Genomic DNA, 18,095 nt, shown 5'->3' on the forward strand with positions numbered 1-18,095 from the left:
GGTGAGAAACACTTCATGCCGCGTTGGTGGTTGCCAGATACCGCACAGCAGCGATGTCGCCGCCGATGGTTTTCGTGGCAGCGAGGTGTGGAGGACGGCCAATATTAACGTCCTTTGGTCAGAGACCACCGCAACTGATACGGCGGCAGCTGGTTCATTCCCTGACCACACCTTTGATCCCCAAACCTTGCGCACATTTCCCGCGAACGTCCACCCTCCGAAGTATCCCACTTTTCATACCAAATGCCATCTTGCAAGTTCGCCATCGCACTTATCGCAAGAAGATAACCAAGCCTCAAAAGCGATATTTTAAATGGGTGGAACGCTTGAAGGCGGAAGGTCTCGAACCACCAAAGGTCGAGCGTCCTGTAATGGAAAATCGCTTCTGGAAAGTAGTGGGAAATATGAAGATTTACAAGCCCGTATCGCCAGGGTCACGTAACCGTCGGCATCCTACCCGGTTTCATCTTTGGCGTGGAGGTTGTATTCAGCGTCTGTCGTACGGCAAGCGATCCACTGGTGGAAGGAACAACACTGGGAAGATCACAGTTCGCCATCGTGGTGGAGGGCACAAGAAGCGCGTGAGAATGATTGATTTCCATCGTACTACTCCCGGGCCACACGAGGTTGTTCGTTTGGAGTACGACCCCAACCGAAGCGCTGAACTCGCCCTGCTACGAAATCTGTCTACCAATGAGTTCAGTTACATCATTCGCCCGGCTGATGTGAACCCAGGCGATATTGTGCAATCATGGCGGGAGGGAATTCCCCAACCTGCTGCCGGGGAGGATCCTATCCCTAAAAACCAAATGATTAAAAAGGGAAACTGTCTCATGCTCAAGGACATCCCGGTCGGTACGGAGATTCACTGCATAGGCCTGAAGGCGGATGGACCTGCAAAGCTTTGTCGATCTGCTGGAGCATCAGGGCAACTTCTCTTCGCCGGTCAAGAAGGAATGGCCCAAGTTCGGCTTTCCAGCAAGGAAGTTCGTCTCATTCCTGTGGACGCATGTGCGACCATTGGTGTAGTAGGCAACGAGGCCCATCAACATCGTAACTGGGGCAAAGCTGGTGCACGTAGGCGAAAGGGGATTAGGCCTACTGTTCGTGGTATTGCGATGAGTCCTGTGGATCATCCTCACGGAGGTGGCGGTAAAAGTAAGGGCGGCAAGGATCCGAGGAGTCCTTGGGGTTGGAAAACAAAGGGATGGAAGACCGTTCGTAGAAAGAAGTGGTATGTTGTGAAGACGAAGCGGGAGGCGAAATTGGGTCGCTCTTGATTGTGGGACATAGCATCAAATAGAGGGACATTAATAATATATGCACCATGAGATATGATTACCGCTGGTGGCCTTCCGGTAATGGAATATGCCATGCACATCACCTCGCAAGTATTTGGCCTATAATTTGCGACAACACTGCACAACTGTGATTTGTTTGTGGGAAAGCAGTCATGTTCCTCGATGATGCAAAGTTTCTTAGCTGGTCATAAGCAGTACCATTTATCACCTCTTCCTAATTTTCTCTTCGATAAACATCTTCCAATCTTGTACGCCCCGTACAACCACACCTACGCCGCACGCAACTTCTGCTAAAGCAGTATCATCCGTTACTAGGGCAAAAGGTACATCCGTCTCATCCAACGGCTGCGGTGCAACTCTAGTCTGATAATACAGAGCACAAGCAAGAATTGATCGCATATGCTTTGGCACAAAGCCAGCAGAGTTTGGCAGCGTGCCCTCTCGGTCCCATAGTGCAATGCGTTCCTCGTCCTGCTGTCCCCGAAGATATTCAGAACGGTATCTGAACCTTTGCTCAAGGTACCGGATCGCCTCGCGGGCTCTAGCATTTATTTTTTCGGTACCTTTTTTGAGGCGGTCCAAGTTATCAATAACTGCGATGATGCCGAGTTAATATCAATCATGCTGTTAAGTATTCGATTTTGACCTACCTTCCATGGGAACTATAACAATCGATTTTCTGGACGCCAACCATTTCTTCACGAGTCCCAGGTGGTGTACATATCCATTGGTATCGATTAAAATCATGGGGCAAGACAGCTCTTTTAGTTTGTTGATATTTTGCTCCAGTGTGCTAACTTGGTCTTTTAGCCTTTCAGTAGCAAGAGCCTTCATTAATTTGTGCATTTCTTTTTTCTATACAAGACACAAAGTTAGCCGTCTCCAAACTCCACACGACCAACACAGAATATCACCAACCTTGGCGTCTTCGTCAAGTACATTGAAGGTTCCATCAGTTTCATTGAAGCGGAAGAAATTAATTCGCTATATGCTTTTACTTCAATGCAAGATAAAACCAAAACTCGCAAGGACAGGTATACCTCATCTTCTGACAATTTCTTGGCAAAACGGGCAACCCTGGCCATTCGAATTGCCATCTGATCTGATACAGCAGATTGCCTGTCTTTTAACACATCCTCGATAGATTCCAGGTCCAACTGTTGGTAATAATTCCGCAAGGGCAAAAAGCCGAGCAAGTCCGCATCTTCTGGAAGGCAGTCAATGCTTCCATCCATATCAGCAAAAGAAGATATAATGTTCGCAAATTTTCCAAGCGATCGTAAAAATTTGGTGACTGTCTGTACGCAGGAAAAACGTTGTAACACTATGAGCACTCAGTTTTACAGAAGTGAAGAAGCTGCATCCAGGAGATGCTATATCTACCGGTAATACGACTTCCGCTTCCTTAATCGTTTTAGCGTAGTTCAAGAACATCACAAACACATTAAGATTCATTTCTAGCCAGGCGCACATCAGGGCAATTGGTGATAGGTAGCCGAAAAGCCGGCTAGCATCAGGAGACTCGGCTAGGGTCTCCATCGCAACTTCGGTCTCGGTCATGTTGTTGAGGAGAACATCAAGCATGATAGCCAGAAAATCGAACGCCATCGCTGCAAGAAAGACTTGAATAATCCGAACTCGATGTCGCACGGCCGTTTGATCTATGCTCCTGGTGAATTTAGTGACTCTGAGACCAGCTTGTACGCTTGGGACGGATGATCAAAGTACCAGTTTTGCCAAAGCGTTGATCCATATCATAGTATGTCGCTGCCAATATTGGCATCACCATCCGCAACCAATCAGGGAGAGGAACAGCCTGCGATGATGTAGTCGGAATGGCACGCACTATTTCTATCGTCTTCACATAACTTGAAAGCAAGTCACTGTAGACAAGGAATTAGCAAACACCAAGCAAGAGAAGCGAAGGGATCTGCCCACCTCATGACTACGCTTTCTGGATCGAAAGTCTGGCGATGGAATGACAGGAAGTCGGTGGTTGCTTGTTGCAATGGGAACCTAAATAACAGTGAGCGCGGCACTTTGCAACAGGGAAGAGTGCTATAGTACCTTGAGGACTGCGGTTCAGAGGACTGTAGCATCGCTTTCGTTTCCTGACTGTTGTAGAAAGCGGTAATATTCTCTTTCGTGACGCTATGAGGATTGAGGTTTGCCAGGCTAATAAAAAAATTCAATATCCACAGCGCACACACAGCATTTGGGCAGATTTTATATGTAGGGAGAACTGACCTCAAGCAGTACCAGTAAATCACCTCAAGATCACTTCGCGTATAGCTGGCGACGATAGCAAGTTGTGAGTAGGGTTTACCTGAAAAGCACATCAGCCTCTACATCGATCGCAATCAAATCCAGGCCATTGACTTACCAATGTCTGGATTTATTCTAATCGCTTTGAGGTAGTGATAGCGCGGGCTCTGCCAATTCTTTCCATTACTGAGACTGTGAATCTCGCGATACCGTGCTATCTCAATCAAGGATGAGCGACAAGCACCACTAAGACATGCATAAATGCACACAGTAACCAGAACTTACATAAATCTCCAAGATAGACAGTACACTTATGGATCAGCTGGAAAAGCGAAAGCTTTACTTGCACATCGGACAGCGGTTCATCATGAGCGTCTCGCTTGCATGCATATTGTTCTATATCCCGGGACATGAGTGATCCCGTCATTGAAATTAAGTGTAAGGGTAACCCTTTCCTACCAATGCCAAAAGCAATCAAATCTTCTTGGAAAGTACTCTTCATTGTTAATAGCAATGTTTGATAAAAGCTAATAGCCATATTCAAATGGTTCTGAAGTTCCTCCGAAGCGGCAAGAAGAGATGGATTCGGCTCAATCTGTAACTGCACATTTAAAAATATACGTTAGATTATACTGTGCCAGATCCGAAAATGCAGGATTCAACGGACTTTTCGGATCAAGCTGCGAAGTTCTTCCAGTCGCACGTAAAATACAACATTCCAAAGCTTATCATCAACATTCTTTGCAGCGGCAAAGGTGGGGTCGACTATTATCAAGTCCTCGTAAAGCTCTAAAAGACATAATCGAAGGCGTCCCGCATCTGTATCTACCAATGCCAAGCTGCGTTGCTGACGTTTGCGGAGCTCATGCTCTCGAAGCGCACGTTCAAAAGACTGCGCCTCACTATAGGATTTTTGATAACAATGAAGGTTATTGAGGGAAGTCAGTTACAATCACTGTCCGGGACTAACCTCCACAGTGATACGGTGTCTAGCCTGTCCTTTGACATCGGTTTGGTCATGTTGGATACGTAAGTGGCCAAGTCGTTTTCTCGTTCCCAATTTGCTTTGATAGCATAGCCGTACTCAGACTTCTACGACACTGGCTGATAGCTAGTCATTCGCGATCTCTCGCTGATCGCGCTTGGCACGATGGTCAACAGTTGACTGTGTCAAATGAACCTGGATGTGGCAGATTGGCACGGTGACTTTACCAAAATAATAATAATGTTTAGCTTACCCAGGTTCTCACGCGTTCTGGCGCTAAAATATCCTCCGGGAATCGGAAGCAACAAGCCATCGTTGTCTCTTCATTGCACGCGGGCGAGGTTGGTTCATCAGGTACGGCATCTCAGCGCTGTGCATCGGAGGGCTGCCCTGCATCCAAATGACGAATATCGAAATATCGAATTCGAATAATCAGCGACCAGAACGCTGAGGCACGTGAGAGCAGATCAAAGCATTCTGATTGGTTACCAGATGTCGGTAGTTGCCGGTTCAAGGACTCGACCTCACGTTTTCCTCCTCCCAACAGAACTAGCGCCATTGCCTCCAGAAGCCTCCCCCGACTGTTGCGAGCGACTGCATCGACACATTCAACTGTAACATATGTATCAATCGGGCAGTGCGGTGGTTTTAGGAGGAGTGTGCTACGTGTGCTATTCAGCAGCCATATTATTTTATCCAGCGCTTTTGACTTGCGCATCAGGGAGCCTGACGCTGGCCGTCAACCGGACAGTTATGGCTTCACCCTCGCATCATGTTACAGAGTACGTACTAAGTATCCTATGAACTACAGAAGGTTTAAAACACACGGCGGACGCTGTCTAATTGCCGATCCACAATGTCTCCAGAGGAAGTTCTGACGGAGGTCGCTTCAAGCTGATCCTCCGACAACAACCAAAACGTGCGAGAATGTGTGGCTTTTCTGACACCAAAGATCGACGGCTTGTGTGCGTACGCTCGTCTTTAGGAATATTTCTGTGTGTGTGGCTGATGTCTGAGATGCGTATGGTTCCTCAGCGACCCACCACCAGTACTGCAGCTTATTTTTGTTACAGATGGAGAAGATGTGCTTGTCAGGTGAATATCAGATCTCTCATTATTAGACTGCGAGTGCATCAGTCCACCAACTGACTTTATTAAAGGGCCGAAGAAACTCCAAGATGGATTTGTCACGTTGCCCTATACTCTCCAGATGGCACTGAAGATTGCAGCATCGTGGTCAATCCCCGCGCAATAGGTAGCGGCAGCGATGAGGGACAACCAGCTGAACCCCCTTCGGGCACTGTGTCCGATCGAAAAAGATTCCGACCTTGGTGTACAGAGGACTCAACACGCGATCCGTTGACTGCCGGGGTGACGACCCTAATAAATACATCACCACTTGACGCAACATCACGTTCGGGTTCGTCAACCCCTGATCAATCGCGATACTATCAGTCCTTGGTCGGATCTACCGTCGTTCCCTGTGAGATCCTCCGAGACCCGGACGGGCAACTGGGCATGTTCTTTGTATTTCACGACTTGTCTGTACGGACTAAGGGGCAATATCGCCTGAAGTTTCTGTTGGTACAACTGAATCTGTGCGCATCAAATGATACTACTGGGCAGTCGGGATCTTCCGATTTCTTATTAATTTTTCTTGCTTTCTGCCTGCAGAGAGGGTAAGGTATCAGAAGCAAAAGGCAGCGTAATGACAGACATTCTCGATGTTTTCCCACCAAAGACGTTCCCAGGGATGACGGGTGAGTATGTGGCGCTCTCGCACGTAATGTTGCTAGCTTGACGCCTGATACCGCGGTTATTAGAATCGACGCGACTTTCAAAGTGCTTTGCTCGACAGGGCGTTCCAATTCACATTCGCCAGGATTATTCAACAAGTAGGGAGCCACTTGCAGTACTGCCTTGCTGGACATCTATCCCGGAAGAAGAAAAAGACAAGTAGCTACGGCTTTATCTATTAGCGCAAAGCGTATGAACCGGCAGTTGCTTGGTCTCTAGAGACATGTGAAAGCAAACGATTGCGACCTATCTCTCCGCCCCTTTCTCTCTTCAGCAGCCAAATTAGCTAGCTACTGCTGGGTTCCGTCCCTGAAGATTCAAGAATTTGTTCATTGGCTCCAAAGAGGGATCTTTGTATTCACCCGTTCATAGAAATTTGATAGCTTCAGTGCTCATTTAGATGATTTTAATTTGAAGACTTGCTGCTTGCCTAATCCTCTCACGTGAGTTGATGACAGGTTCACGGTCAGGCTCAATGTCAAGCTGCCTGCCAGCCACTGCCAAGATCAGCGTTTTCCCGTTTTGTGCGTTTCGCCCACTTTAAAAGTTTCCCCAACTCAACCCCCAGGAAACACAGCTTGCCTTGGATTCCTGATATATCTCTAGTCAAGGGCGAAGACCATCATCTGAAACGGTTGTTGGCAGTGGTGGCACTCGAGGACGATACAAGGCAACTTTCTAGGGAAGTTGCTCCAGTCAAACTGCCATTGGTTTCGGTTCTACTGGGATTTCCAGCTTTCCACGTCTTGTGACACGATGTCGTCCGACAAGCTTGGCCTACTTTTTGTCAGTTCGTGCGTTTCCATGCGAACAGATGAGATGAACCCTACCATGGGATTTTTGTGCTTGGCAAAGCAGGAGGTATAGGTTATTAGGCCGCACTGGACCGAATTGAATAGCTGACTTACTACATTCATAGGAACCACTTACATTCATTTTTGCTTGGGTACCTCGGAGAACCATACCAGCAGATGAGGTTCACATGTATTTGGAAGTCGCTGGGAAAACAAGGAAGGGTGAGTGGTGCCTTAAATTTAGTAATGGGCGGAGCTCTATGGATTGCTGATAGGGAAGAGTTGACAGCACGAGCGCTTTTTTCACGACCTGACTCTACCACCCTCGTCACAACTCCAACCCAGACGCTCTCGGCGATAACTGAAGCCATCTCGGCTCCGTTGGACGACATTCAAACCATTGGAATTGCAAACGAGCTCACCCTTGCGGATGGTGCAGAAATCTGCCTAGTGAGGCTTATTGTAACGCTGACGTTTGAGGGTGCCCAACTGCCAGATTTATGGTTTGAGAAGGACGAATCCGGACGAGCTCCTTCCATCGTCGATGTTGAGACGGAATTGCGCGGTTGGTTCTCGGCGATAGGGAAGGATCTAGTAAGGTACATTCTTTGGCGCCATAATATGTTTTTTGAAGAGCTCCCATACTGATGCAACCAGCCGCGTCTTCTAGGAGAAACCAGGACGACGAGGAGCGCCCTTCTAGCTCCACTCCATACCTTTATGATCTCAGGCCAAAATCTAATGAAGTAACGCGACCAGAGTCCCCACATAGATGGCCCGAAGGATGGCCAAGTATTCCCCAAGGTTCGACGATACATCGCATTGGAACGTACGGATTTAACGTTGTCACGAACATAGTTGGCCAGCCTATGGCAGACGTGCGTACTATACTAGTTGATGACTGTCGCAAGGTGTCCGTAGAGCTGACATTCCTTCATCATAGAAAATTGAGGGTGCTGGATGGAATATGCTAGAGCGATTTTCGAAAGTGACAAACTACGCCAAGAGTACGACAGGTAATACCCATAACAAATGCTCAGATCTCTCGTAAACTACTCACATCAACGGCAGTCCAGGTACTGGAGCACCCCCTAGCTAGACCAATCCTTCCTTTCATTCCCCAAAACATCCGTTCCTACTTTCTGTCCTCTGGAGAAGCTGAGGCGCTACTGGAGGAATATGAACCGGCTGGCCACTATCTTGCGGTCTTTGCAGCAGAACTGCAGAGCAGACTGGGCCAACACCCACCGCAATTGCTGGATCCCACCAAGGATACAACGCGGGATTTTGAAAATCTGGCGGTGTGTTGCGACTTTCGATGTCACGGAAAGTCTACATTGGATTGTTAATACTGTTCAATTTCTTGGTTCAGGCAGGACGACAGCATCATCGAACAGGGCGGCCCCTTTCTGCAGAACAATGGGTATCCTGGTATGATACCGAAGGGCGATTAACTGTTTCTGAGCAAGAGGTCAAGGCGGTCATTTTTGTCGGGGTAAAGTTATTGTTGAAGCGTGCCTTTTGATGAATACCGGCTGGTTAAACGGCTGTAACGGCAGGGAGTGGAAGCCGACATACGCGTCGACGTGTGGAAATACCTGCTAAAAGTATATCCATACAACTCTACCGAGGTGGAACGTGCGGAACTAGTCAAGGAGAAAAGGCGAGCAGGAAGATAGATGGTACATCGTACACCTGTACAGGCTTTGACGCTGTACTATATTTTTAGAGCCCAATATGCAGATATGAAAGCTCAATGGATGGCCATCTTGACGGATGCGGCGAACGCGGACGCAGCTGCTCTTGCAGCCGGGCACAAGCTTGAGGAGCGGGAGACACAGGCGGGCGATGAAAAGGAAGATGCTGACGTGGTCACAAAGATTCGAGAGCGGAAATATCGCGTTGGTAAGAACTATGAGCTGGAGAGCGGATGATGCAATTCATGACATTCATTTGACTCGTTTGTTTAGAAAAAGATGTTGTTCGCACAGATCGTACCGTACCGTTCTTTGCTGGCCCACAAACTGAAACAAATGGGGCCACTTCCGTGTCGCCATCGGACATGCAAGAGGTTATCGGGGCAAATCCTAATCTTGAGATGTTGCGAAATGTTCTCGTAACCTATACTGTCTATAATTTTGAGCTAGGTATGTTAGGAACCTCACTCTCCACAAACAAGTGCATTGTGAGCTGACTAGTGCCCCTTACGTTAGGTTATGTCCAAGGAATGAACGACCTACTAGCACCGATATTGGTAGTAATGCAGGATGAAACCGACTCATTTTGGTCCTTTGTAGAGTTCATGAACATTATGGTGCGCATGAGAGTTGGTGAAACCACGATATTTTGTTGTGCGACAGTGTCCCTAATAAGGTATCCTTTCAATGGGAATTGATAGCAGTCAAACTTTTTCCGAGATCAGAGTGGAATGCGCTCACAGCTGCGGCGGTTGGAGCTTCTCATTAAGTTTGTCGATCCATATTTGTACGCGCACATGGGTGAGTTGGCTGTGGAGGGGTTATTTTACAATTGGCAGTGTATTCATATACTGTGATATTCTGGCAGAGAGCACGGATAGCATCAACCTGTTTTGCTGTTTCCGATGGCTTCTGATCCTTTTTAAGCGCGAGTTTGACTTTGGAGACTGTATGCGGCTTTGGGAGACGTTGTGGGTATGCCCCTTGACCAAGCATTTCCATCTTTTCGTCGCTCTTGCAATTTTGAATCGCCATCGAAAGGACTTAATGGGAAAGGCGGCTTTCGATGAGACGTTGAAGGCAAGAAACAATGTTTTTTTTTTTTTTTGCAAGGAAATGATTTATCTCTGACTCTTTTAGTATAGTTTATAAATGACTTATCCAACCAGATACCTCTTGAAAGCACGCTCGAACGGGCTGAGGTACTATTTCAGGTTTTCCGCGACCGTATAGGAGAAACGGCGCGTGAGCGCCTTGGCGTGGATCTGGCAGTCGATGCGCCCCCAATTGCATCTGGCAGCTTTTTACGTCCACCTGGCAAGAGCGTCCAGAGGTCGCCGTCTCCAGTTTCGGAACGAGGACGGTCAAGGGAAAAGCAACGAGACGCCATGAAGGAGTTGGAGTGTACCGAGGAGGAGCTGTGGGAGTTGGTGTCACTGTTGGAAAGGCGATAACCTTTTCAATTTTGGGAATATGGTATGAGTGACAAGAGTTGTAGCAGTATATTTGGGGGAAATTTTTGCGGTTCGAAGTATGTGTTGATAAACGTTTGTTTTTGGTCTGACATTTGGTTAGACAGCCATTCCTTGAACTGGTCTTCGTTCTCTCTTCGTTCGCACTGGGAAACGGGGTTTTCTGGACGTTGACTGTGTTATTTTCATGACAGATTAGCATTCTCTCTGTTTTGATGTCAAGCAACCATAGTGCAGTGGTTAACATACCTGCCTTCCAAGCAGGTGGCCCGGGTTCGAATCCCGGTGGTTGCATTCACGCTGGGTTTCGTGCATTTACATTTTTGCATCTGTCTCTGTCCTACACTGCTATAGGAAGTTTCTGGCAACAAGACAAACTACAAGGAGTTTAACGTAGACGATGTATCTCAGTGGGTCATTTTAGACTAGATGAATGTTATTATCGTTTAGATTGAACACGAATTTTGTATATTGATTATTGCTAAGATGACTCATTTGGCTCGATTCGAGCTGGCCTTGGCTTAGATGACACAGCAAGACTTTTGACGGCTTGGTCGGTGTCAAAACGATCAGGATCCCTAGAGACATGCTATTATCCTAAGACACGAAACTCCGTAGCGCAAGAATATTTGGTAACGCTACCAGCGTCGGGGTTTAAAACTGGAGTGAATCAAGAATCGCGCAGATCACCACCATCTTGACTGTAAATGAGCACGAGGTGTTGATGCATGTTGCGACTAACAGGTTGTTAAATCAAGTATTCGTCGGTACCACTGGATATCGCTAATTGTAGATGGAAACCAAGACAAGCAGTCGTCCAGGTGCGTTCGAACTCTCGAGATTTACCAGTTGACGTTCAATCCAGCCTGATTGGCGAGCTTTGTTCACACGGCGTGCTTCACTTGCAGCTATGATTACTGATAGTCCAGCATACCATCCTGTCAGCGCCACCGCTGAGTCCTCTGTAACAAGAGACAGCGATCCGGCAATAGTGCGGAAGTGGAGACAGGTGCCTGACGGAGAACTCGCCGCCCTTCAAGCCGAAAACAATGACCTGCGAAAACGGCTGGCAGACTGTGAGGAGAATTTGTATGCGGCTGCCACTGTTGGACAAAATCTGCTAGAAGACTATGAACGGGTGAGTTTGATGTGGTATCTTATGGCACAGTGCAGGTCTATCGGGGCTAACGGCAGAGCCACGCCTGAACTACGTTGCGTACTGTGGAGAATTGCCCTATTTGATCAAATAATGTGCTGATATGTGTGTTGTTCTATTCCCATCCTAGCTTCGCGAACGTCTGAAGGAAGCCGAGGCATTAAATCGGGATTCAGAGTCAACGCCACGCGCGAGCTCTTCTGAGCAACTGCGTATGCTGGAGAATGACTTTGATTCGCTCACGTCGTCAATGGAAAAGTTTGTTGGAAAATTGTCTCCGTCCAACAGTCCAGATGCATCACCTGAACTGGGGAAGCGCGCCAGCATAAGGCAAAAGGTGCGTACCCTATTCTGACCTTTTTTGTGCGAATTGATTAGAAATTGAAATCTTGTGGTATAGGTAGCCCCTCGCACTCCACGTCGTTTGACGACTAACAAACCGATGAAGCCACAGTCACCGCGAAAGAATGCTATGAAGGGGCCAACGTTTGTTGATCCTACATTAGCCTCCGACATTGACAATCAGTTACTCCATCATGTCCGGAGTTTGCAGCAGGAGTTGGGCCTCTCAAACGAGGAACGGAGAGAATTGCAGGACAAGGTCGTATGTCTTGAGTCTGAGCTGGAGGGTCTTCGGAAGCAGTATGATAAGACATGTTCTACTGGATGTGAGTCTTTCTGGGGTTTACGTCTTCCTATGAGCACTTGCGAATTTATGTACCCCTCTTTAGCAAAGCTAGATGACAAAGTCTGGGATCTTGAGCTTCATAATCAGCAGCTTAAAGATCACATCGCGAAGGCGGAGGCAGATTATTTGCGGCTGAAATACAGCATGGAACATACGGAATCCGCCTATCGGGAATGCCTTGACCTAATTGAAGTTCTCAAGAGCAATGAGCAAAAAAATGTTGAAGCATTTGAACAATCTAAAGCTCGATTGGAGGGAGAATTAATGCGTGCTCGACGCACTATCTCGCTCCTAGAAAGAGAGAAATCAGATTTATCACAGACATGCGAGAAGCTTGCGCGAGAAGCAGAGGAGACTACCTTCCCACGCCCTGAGATGTCACCCCGGTCTTCGCGATTCTTTCCGACAGTGGAACTTGATGACACGCCGTCCTCTCCCGTTCCATCATCTATGCCATCCAGCCCCGAGCGCTCTCCGTCGAAGCACACCCTCTTTGTGGAATCCTTATCTGCGTCTCTGTCGCTTGCCCATGATCAGATCCGTGAGTTGGAAGACTCTGCCGAAAGATCGAAGGCTGAGCGGCTAGAGTTGATGAAGCTCCTTGCGCAGGCGCAGGAGACTATTGAAGCATTTCAAGGTAAAGGTACATCCACTCCCGAAGGAGGAATGGCGGAGCACGTAAGAGAACAGTTGAGAACCGTCATAAAAATTGTCGAACGAGAGTCCCGGCAAGAATTGAGGCCGCTTCCCTTGGAAGTGGACAGACCAGAAACAGGCTCAGTCACCGCCGATGACGTGACTCCACAACTACGACCCGTTGCGCGGAATTTACTGGATGACTTCAGAGCGGTGGCATTGCAAAGCGCTGGCATTCGCAATACGGATGTACCGGATGGAGACATTTTGCCCTCAGCCCACTGCGAAATGGACCCTACTGATTTGCATGCACCACAATCTCCGTCTTCAATCGACATCGTGCTGATGCCGGCAGGCGGGGAAAGGCGGACCGATGAGAAACGAAATGGGTTCATATTGCGGCATGGGAAGATGATACCAGTAGTCGAAGGGGTCGTTCAAGATGATGACATCGAAGAGTCGGCAACGAAGATGACTTCCGAAAAGCTACTTGAAGTTGCACCACCTGCAGTCCCAAAAGGGCTTCTGAACCATCGCGATCAGGCCCATATTAGTGCAGCCCAAGCTGTTGAGCCGGACACATTTTGTGCCGATAAGGAACTGCGGTTGGGAACAACGAATTTCAACCCGTCCGTCAGTGACGATGCAATCACGATGTGCAATGAGATTGAGCCTGAGAATCCGTTTGTCAGTAGCCCAAATGGATCGCTAGAACCTCATCCTGTAAATGGCCGACGTATACCGGCAAATACGATCGGGAAATCAACATCCACATCGTCGCTTGTCAACCAGTGTGTCGAACATGCGACAACGACGAAGGTCAATGGGAAAACAGATGATCACAGTCACTCTGAAACGGTGCATGTGGTATCACGTGCCAATTCCTGTCCTTCCCTTCCAATGTGCAATGACAAGGAGGATACACAGGTCGTCGCAAAGGAGCCTTTACCCTCCAAATTAGAGCGTACAACCTCTGTTCCTTCCTTCCCGAAGTATGACAGCTTGACAAAGACTTCGTCTCCAATAGCCATCAGCAAGACAAAGCCACTGAAAACTTGGGCGCCACTTCCGTACACGGGCCGCTTCTCACCAGCACCATGGCCTATGCCACCACCACATCCACAGAAAATGGTGCAAGCAACCCCGGTCCCCGCTCCGCCGTTGAGACCTACAACGATACCCCCATCTCCGACCCCTGAGGAGCGATCATCGGAGGAGCGCACTGAGGAGAACCCACTAAACGCGTCAACAATAAGCATTCCAATGCCAGACCTACCAGCTCCGCCGGTATCGCAGAGCAACGAATCAGGACGAGCGAGCAATGAAACCCATAGAGAGGAGGAAGGCAGCCATTCGGATGATTCTGAGCGTAACGCCTCAGTTACTTCCAGTACGGCAGGGCATCGATCAAGCTTGCGTAATAGCAAGGGAGCGGGAATTTCGACCACGCGAAGACGCAGCTCGGCTATGAGACGCCGCAAGAGCATGAAGACTAATGAGAGCAATATATTCAATACCTTATTAAAAAATGCAAAGAGTGCCTCGAGCCTGACAAGTGTGGGACAGAGCACGGAGGAACGGGAGACAACTGCAAGCAAAGATGACAAAAAGAAGAACGACATTGAATGCTTAACATACACAATGATTGGAAGTTGGGTGAGTATTATTTTGATGCACTCTGTCTAAATTTGCGCGAGCTGTCCCTAATCTAAACCAATCCACCAACAGTTCCAGAAATTTAACAGACATAATCGAAATCCTCAATTGCGATACTTCTGGGTCAATCCTTACTCTCGAGCGCTCAATTGGGCCCCGAAACCACCGAGTCAGGGCAAGAAAAATATGCAAACGAAGACTGGTAAGGACTGAAGCAGCTTAGCACATTACATAACGTTATACCTTATTATTCTTCAATTGGTCTATACAGCTTTCATAGTCTCTCTGAAATGGGATGACCCTGATCGGCAATATAAGAACTATCCTCCAGGGCCGGAACACGCGCTTGTCATCCAAACTCCCCACAGAACTGTCAGAATTGTACCAACCAATTGGTATGATCACGGGCAGTGGGTGGGTGGTCTGACTTTGCTCCTGCAAAGGACCCATCGTCCGAGACCATTGCATGAGCAGTTTGGATTCATGGACAAAGACGGCAACTTTGGACCAGATATTGTCCACGGTGATGACAGTATCCACGGTAGCAGTCTAGGAAGCAGGCAAAGCATAATGGTACCGAAGCCCAAGGAAGATGATGCAGACGAAGATGGTGAGAGGGTGAAAGATGAAAGGATGACATTTGAAGAGCTTGAGAGTGGTCCCGAGCCCACCCAGAAAACAGAGGTACAATCTGATTCCGAGACACCAGATAGAAAACGCGGTAGAATCGGGCGACGAAATTCTCTGTGGAGTTCAATGCAATCATTTGCTCGATCAAAGCCAAATATGCAGCGGGAAGACCATCCAACCACCGAGATACCGCGGCCAACCACCATCCGTAGAGAAACATCTGGATATGATTTGGGTCAGGAAAAACCTGGAACAGAGGTGCCTAAGCGAATGCCAAGCTTTGGGGATTTGCTGTCAGGGCGGAGAAGCGTTTCCGGCCACACCGACACGCGCGGTTGTCAAAGCAGGCGCGGTTCTATGGTGATTGGCGCTACGACAGACGACGAACGGGACCTACAAGACGTTGGCGCTGAAAAGGAAGCGGTACCCGACAGTCTGTATCAGTTCCGAAGCTTTTTTGACAATCTCGCAGCAAGCACTCCTTTGAAAAAAATCAGGAGCATTGGGGCAATGAGGTGGAGCACGACAAGTCGACGCAAAAGTGTCAATCGCAGTATGCTAAGTCTGGATGGCGCTGGCATGCCTAGTAGTGGTACTCAAACCCCTGTGCCTTCAGGAGCAAGGTCTCCTGTCTCGTTGGACATTCCATTCGAGGAGGAAGGGGTGTCACAAAACAGCAGACCTGAAATGGGCGTAAGGACACGGAGTCAGAGTTTTAGCTCTGGAGACCAGTTGGGCACAAGCAATGGAATGAGCCTCCTGAATCTGAACGATATGAGCAGGATTCCGAGGTTTTGATACAGCAAAATGTATGTAACACGAAGTGGCATATCAATCCATTTTGCTTGTATATAAAGTATCCCTATAGCGCACCAAGAATAATATCGTAATATATATCACTAGTATGCAGCGAAAGGAATGAATACAAACAATGCGGGCCTACTCAAGCAGTTGCAAACATCCTATTACCAAGGTTTCTGTCGTGCTAGAATGAAACATGTTGCCCAGATAAATTGACATATTAACAAATGATCTATCTACGATACATGCCGTCATCAGGCTCACCCTGAATACAATTTTCCGTCATGCTTTGCGTGCACCAAACTCATAGCCCTTTTCCTAGTGCTGTCCCGACGTGGGTGCTGCATTTGTGGAGTTCCCTCACCCAAGCACGCCCCCAAGCTTCCTTTTCTTTGTCTTACAGACTCTGGCGAACCGTATTGCCCACTCTCATGTGATACCTTCAATGGGGGCAATCCGGAAGGTGGCGGTCGTGGGACGTTTGACATGATCTGAGGGCAATTAGGTCCCGCGACTCTAGCTTTATACATATTGTCGACATGCTCTGCATCAATGTATTTTTCCGCAGCATGGAGGCGGGTAGGGCTGTCAGGGTCATGCTGGTCGATAAGCTCCAAGAGCGCCGTCGTGATCGAAGGCCGTCGGGCTCTCACAATTTTTGGTGTTGATGGACGAACTTGTTCCATGAAGCGGCTTATGACGGATGTAATCGTATTAGGATTAAATGGCTATTGTTTACAGAGATTTGCGGTTAAGATCCCGACCATCAAACTTATCATCCCGAGGTAGCGTACCTTGGTAAGAACTTCATCCATGCCACCTTGCATGTATTTGAGTCGTTGCTCGTAGAGGGTATTGGCAGTAATGCAAATAATAGGAATAGACCTGTTTGACGTGCGAATGCGGGAACTGAGATCACGAATTTGTTCCTCAAGGGTAGGACCAGGTGCATCATCAAGCTCTCCTTCATCCCCACTTATATCCAGATCCACGTCTTCGTCAACGCCAGATGCTATTGCGCGGCGAATGGCTTCTGCCGCCTTTGATCCGGCCTTAGTCTTTGCTTGCTGGTTAGTTCGTGTGGCAAGCAACGAATCCTCGTCTTTTGCAATTGGAGGGATATTCTTTCTTATGGGCTTCAGGGGCGCGGCATCCATTGGAGTCGAGACAAGAGTTCTAGGGTTTCTCTGTTTAACCTGTTGTGATAAGCTTGTCAAGGTATCTTCATCGCGACTGCCGCTTCTCGTGCGCGGCATCAGAGAACTTGGATGGGGTGCGGATGGACGTCGTGTGCTGTTGGGGAGGCGCGGAGACCCATCGATAATGGGATTGGTTGGAGGCACATCTGCAGACATTGATTCTAATTTCGCCTCGTCCTTGAACGTGGTCTTGCCCTTGCCTGTACCTTGAACGGGGGAAAGATTCTGTGTACGGCTGGAAAGTGATCCACCACCTCGTATGCGTAAGACGGTTTCATATCCATCAAGGATGGGTAGATCGATATCCTACGCAACGTGAAGTGTGTTGACAAAGTCCCGATATACCACAATCCAGTGTAATTTTGTGCTGCTCACCAGCAATATCAGATCAAATCGACGTTTTCCTAACGCATCTAACACTGATAAGCCATCTGAAAACAAGTCCTCCTTCGGGACCGTAACGCCGAGATTCTTCTCTAGGATTTTCTAAAGACAGAGAGCCCACAACTGTCAGCATGGTCGTGTTTCCGGAAACTCATCGTCCGCACTTACCACCAAGATTCTTTGAACGATTGCTTCAATGATAAACATGGGGCCAGAGCAAAATGCAGTGTTAGCTTGCAGCGTTACAAGAGGCCCCGGAAGAGAACGTACGATTATCATCAACTATTCCAATTCGGAAGGACTGTGGGCCGCTGCCTATTGGCTCAAATATTGGCATCGCCATCCTTACAGCGCTTGAATGACTTTGCTCGCTACAAAGAGATACGGGAAGAAGGTGCGTTTGAGCGAATATATAGAAAAACAGCGACTTGACAAGGCCTAGTTTGATATTTGCTAACTCAGGCTTTGCTGCGTTTTAATGGCAAATCTGGCGCGCAGCATCCCCAAAAATAAGTTTGCAGGGGATAATGAAATCTAAATCTTTGAAATCCATTGTCATCGAACGCCTCCCGCGTGAACAGCGACAAGATCCCAGTCTGCCGGAGGTGCTGCGCGAGGGCCTTTCGATCGGCTT

At 48.1% G+C, this 18,095-nt stretch overlaps 6 protein-coding genes and 1 non-coding gene across 8 annotated transcripts; 5 read left to right on the plus strand and 2 right to left on the minus strand.

Moving 5' to 3' along the window:
• Window positions 1-39: 39 nt before the first annotated feature.
• On the plus strand, window positions 40-1,387 carry SPPG_06361 (ribosomal protein L2). Its single transcript, XM_016754573.1, has one exon. It carries the CDS (start codon window positions 54-56, stop codon window positions 1,278-1,280), a length of 1,227 nt encoding a protein of 408 aa, XP_016606718.1. The 5' UTR covers window positions 40-53; the 3' UTR covers window positions 1,281-1,387.
• A 10-nt stretch (window positions 1,388-1,397) lies between these two features.
• Window positions 1,398-4,759, minus strand: SPPG_06362 (uncharacterized protein). The gene is made up of 14 exons (XM_016754574.1): window positions 4,537-4,759; window positions 4,234-4,468; window positions 4,026-4,167; window positions 3,852-3,962; window positions 3,685-3,780; window positions 3,549-3,627; window positions 3,369-3,476; window positions 3,240-3,317; window positions 3,030-3,184; window positions 2,685-2,962; window positions 2,342-2,599; window positions 2,220-2,285; window positions 1,952-2,156; window positions 1,398-1,894 (listed from the first exon to the last, which is right to left on the minus strand). The coding sequence occupies exons 1-14, from the start codon at window positions 4,584-4,586 to the stop codon at window positions 1,506-1,508; spliced, it is 2,250 nt and encodes a 749-aa protein (XP_016606719.1). The 5' UTR covers window positions 4,587-4,759; the 3' UTR covers window positions 1,398-1,505.
• A 109-nt stretch (window positions 4,760-4,868) lies between these two features.
• On the plus strand, window positions 4,869-6,789 carry SPPG_06363 (uncharacterized protein). Its single transcript, XM_016754575.1, has 7 exons — window positions 4,869-5,003; window positions 5,099-5,333; window positions 5,418-5,516; window positions 5,587-5,646; window positions 5,712-6,149; window positions 6,226-6,311; window positions 6,375-6,789. The coding sequence occupies exons 2-7, from the start codon at window positions 5,173-5,175 to the stop codon at window positions 6,509-6,511; spliced, it is 981 nt and encodes a 326-aa protein (XP_016606720.1). The 5' UTR covers window positions 4,869-5,003; window positions 5,099-5,172; the 3' UTR covers window positions 6,512-6,789.
• A 57-nt stretch (window positions 6,790-6,846) lies between these two features.
• Window positions 6,847-10,463, plus strand: SPPG_06364 (uncharacterized protein). The gene is made up of 14 exons (XM_016754576.1): window positions 6,847-7,209; window positions 7,268-7,364; window positions 7,432-7,741; window positions 7,813-8,020; window positions 8,086-8,158; window positions 8,214-8,443; window positions 8,515-8,637; window positions 8,702-8,805; window positions 8,872-9,047; window positions 9,113-9,289; window positions 9,356-9,456; window positions 9,541-9,640; window positions 9,708-9,919; window positions 9,985-10,463. Exons 1-14 carry the CDS (start codon window positions 7,105-7,107, stop codon window positions 10,291-10,293), a joined length of 2,325 nt encoding a protein of 774 aa, XP_016606721.1. The 5' UTR covers window positions 6,847-7,104; the 3' UTR covers window positions 10,294-10,463.
• A 70-nt stretch (window positions 10,464-10,533) lies between these two features.
• Window positions 10,534-10,605, plus strand: SPPG_10141. Its single transcript has one exon. It is a non-coding gene; the product is annotated as a tRNA-Gly (tRNA).
• Window positions 10,606-10,874: 269 nt separating this feature from the next.
• SPPG_06365 lies at window positions 10,875-16,108 on the plus strand. Of its 2 annotated transcripts, XM_016754577.1 has the most exons (8): window positions 10,875-11,055; window positions 11,117-11,132; window positions 11,257-11,449; window positions 11,598-11,804; window positions 11,868-12,135; window positions 12,199-14,447; window positions 14,520-14,649; window positions 14,719-16,108. In XM_016754577.1, the coding sequence occupies exons 1-8, from the start codon at window positions 11,040-11,042 to the stop codon at window positions 15,873-15,875; spliced, it is 4,236 nt and encodes a 1,411-aa protein (XP_016606722.1). In that variant the 5' UTR covers window positions 10,875-11,039; the 3' UTR covers window positions 15,876-16,108. The 2 variants fall into 2 exon arrangements, with proteins under 2 accessions (XP_016606722.1, XP_016606723.1); XM_016754578.1 differs by having other exon boundaries at window positions 10,875-11,132; window positions 11,220-11,449.
• Window positions 15,864-18,088, minus strand: SPPG_06366 (uncharacterized protein). Its single transcript, XM_016754579.1, has 5 exons — window positions 17,732-18,088; window positions 17,630-17,652; window positions 17,453-17,563; window positions 16,673-17,383; window positions 15,864-16,606 (listed from the first exon to the last, which is right to left on the minus strand). The coding sequence occupies exons 1-5, from the start codon at window positions 17,802-17,804 to the stop codon at window positions 16,139-16,141; spliced, it is 1,386 nt and encodes a 461-aa protein (XP_016606724.1). The 5' UTR covers window positions 17,805-18,088; the 3' UTR covers window positions 15,864-16,138.
• Between the last annotated feature and the right edge of the window lie 7 nt (window positions 18,089-18,095).

This window comes from Spizellomyces punctatus (assembly GCF_000182565.1).
Source record: "Spizellomyces punctatus DAOM BR117 chromosome Unknown supercont1.11, whole genome shotgun sequence".
Classification (NCBI taxonomy): Eukaryota; Fungi; Chytridiomycota; class Chytridiomycetes; order Spizellomycetales; family Spizellomycetaceae; genus Spizellomyces; species Spizellomyces punctatus.

Excerpts from the sequence above, each read along its gene's own strand:
- SPPG_06363 (XM_016754575.1), top strand. The coding sequence starts at position 5,173 with ATGTATCAATCGGGCAGTGCGGTGGTTTTAGGAGGAGTGTGCTACGTG. Across the intron at positions 5,517-5,586 it reads ACCAAAGATCGACGGCTTGT|CGACCCACCACCAGTACTGC; the intron begins GTGCGTACGCTC and ends ATGGTTCCTCAG. Across the intron at positions 6,150-6,225 it reads CTGTTGGTACAACTGAATCT|AGAGGGTAAGGTATCAGAAG; the intron begins GTGCGCATCAAA and ends TTCTGCCTGCAG.
- SPPG_06366 (XM_016754579.1), bottom strand. The coding sequence starts at position 17,804 with ATGGCGATGCCAATATTTGAGCCAATAGGCAGCGGCCCACAGTCCTTC. Across the intron at positions 17,653-17,731 it reads TGGAATAGTTGATGATAATC|CAATCGTTCAAAGAATCTTG; the intron begins GTACGTTCTCTT and ends TTATCATTGAAG. Across the intron at positions 17,564-17,629 it reads TCGTTCAAAGAATCTTGGTG|AAAATCCTAGAGAAGAATCT; the intron begins GTAAGTGCGGAC and ends CTCTGTCTTTAG.
- SPPG_06365 (XM_016754578.1), top strand. The coding sequence starts at position 11,105 with ATGGAAACCAAGACAAGCAGTCGTCCAG. Across the intron at positions 11,450-11,597 it reads TGCTAGAAGACTATGAACGG|CTTCGCGAACGTCTGAAGGA; the intron begins GTGAGTTTGATG and ends TTCCCATCCTAG. Across the intron at positions 14,448-14,519 it reads ACACAATGATTGGAAGTTGG|TTCCAGAAATTTAACAGACA; the intron begins GTGAGTATTATT and ends ATCCACCAACAG.
- SPPG_06361 (XM_016754573.1), top strand. The coding sequence starts at position 54 with ATGTCGCCGCCGATGGTTTTCGTGGCAGCGAGGTGTGGAGGACGGCCA.
- SPPG_06362 (XM_016754574.1), bottom strand. The coding sequence starts at position 4,586 with ATGACCAAACCGATGTCAAAGGACAGGCTAGACACCGTATCACTGTGG. Across the intron at positions 4,469-4,536 it reads GACACCGTATCACTGTGGAG|TGAGGCGCAGTCTTTTGAAC; the intron begins GTTAGTCCCGGA and ends AAAATCCTATAG. Across the intron at positions 3,781-3,851 it reads TGTCTATCTTGGAGATTTAT|CACGGTATCGCGAGATTCAC; the intron begins GTAAGTTCTGGT and ends TGATTGAGATAG.
- SPPG_06364 (XM_016754576.1), top strand. The coding sequence starts at position 7,105 with ATGTCGTCCGACAAGCTTGGCCTACTTTTTGTCAGTTCGTGCGTTTCC. Across the intron at positions 8,021-8,085 it reads TTGGCCAGCCTATGGCAGAC|AAAATTGAGGGTGCTGGATG; the intron begins GTGCGTACTATA and ends CCTTCATCATAG. Across the intron at positions 9,290-9,355 it reads TGTCTATAATTTTGAGCTAG|GTTATGTCCAAGGAATGAAC; the intron begins GTATGTTAGGAA and ends CCCTTACGTTAG.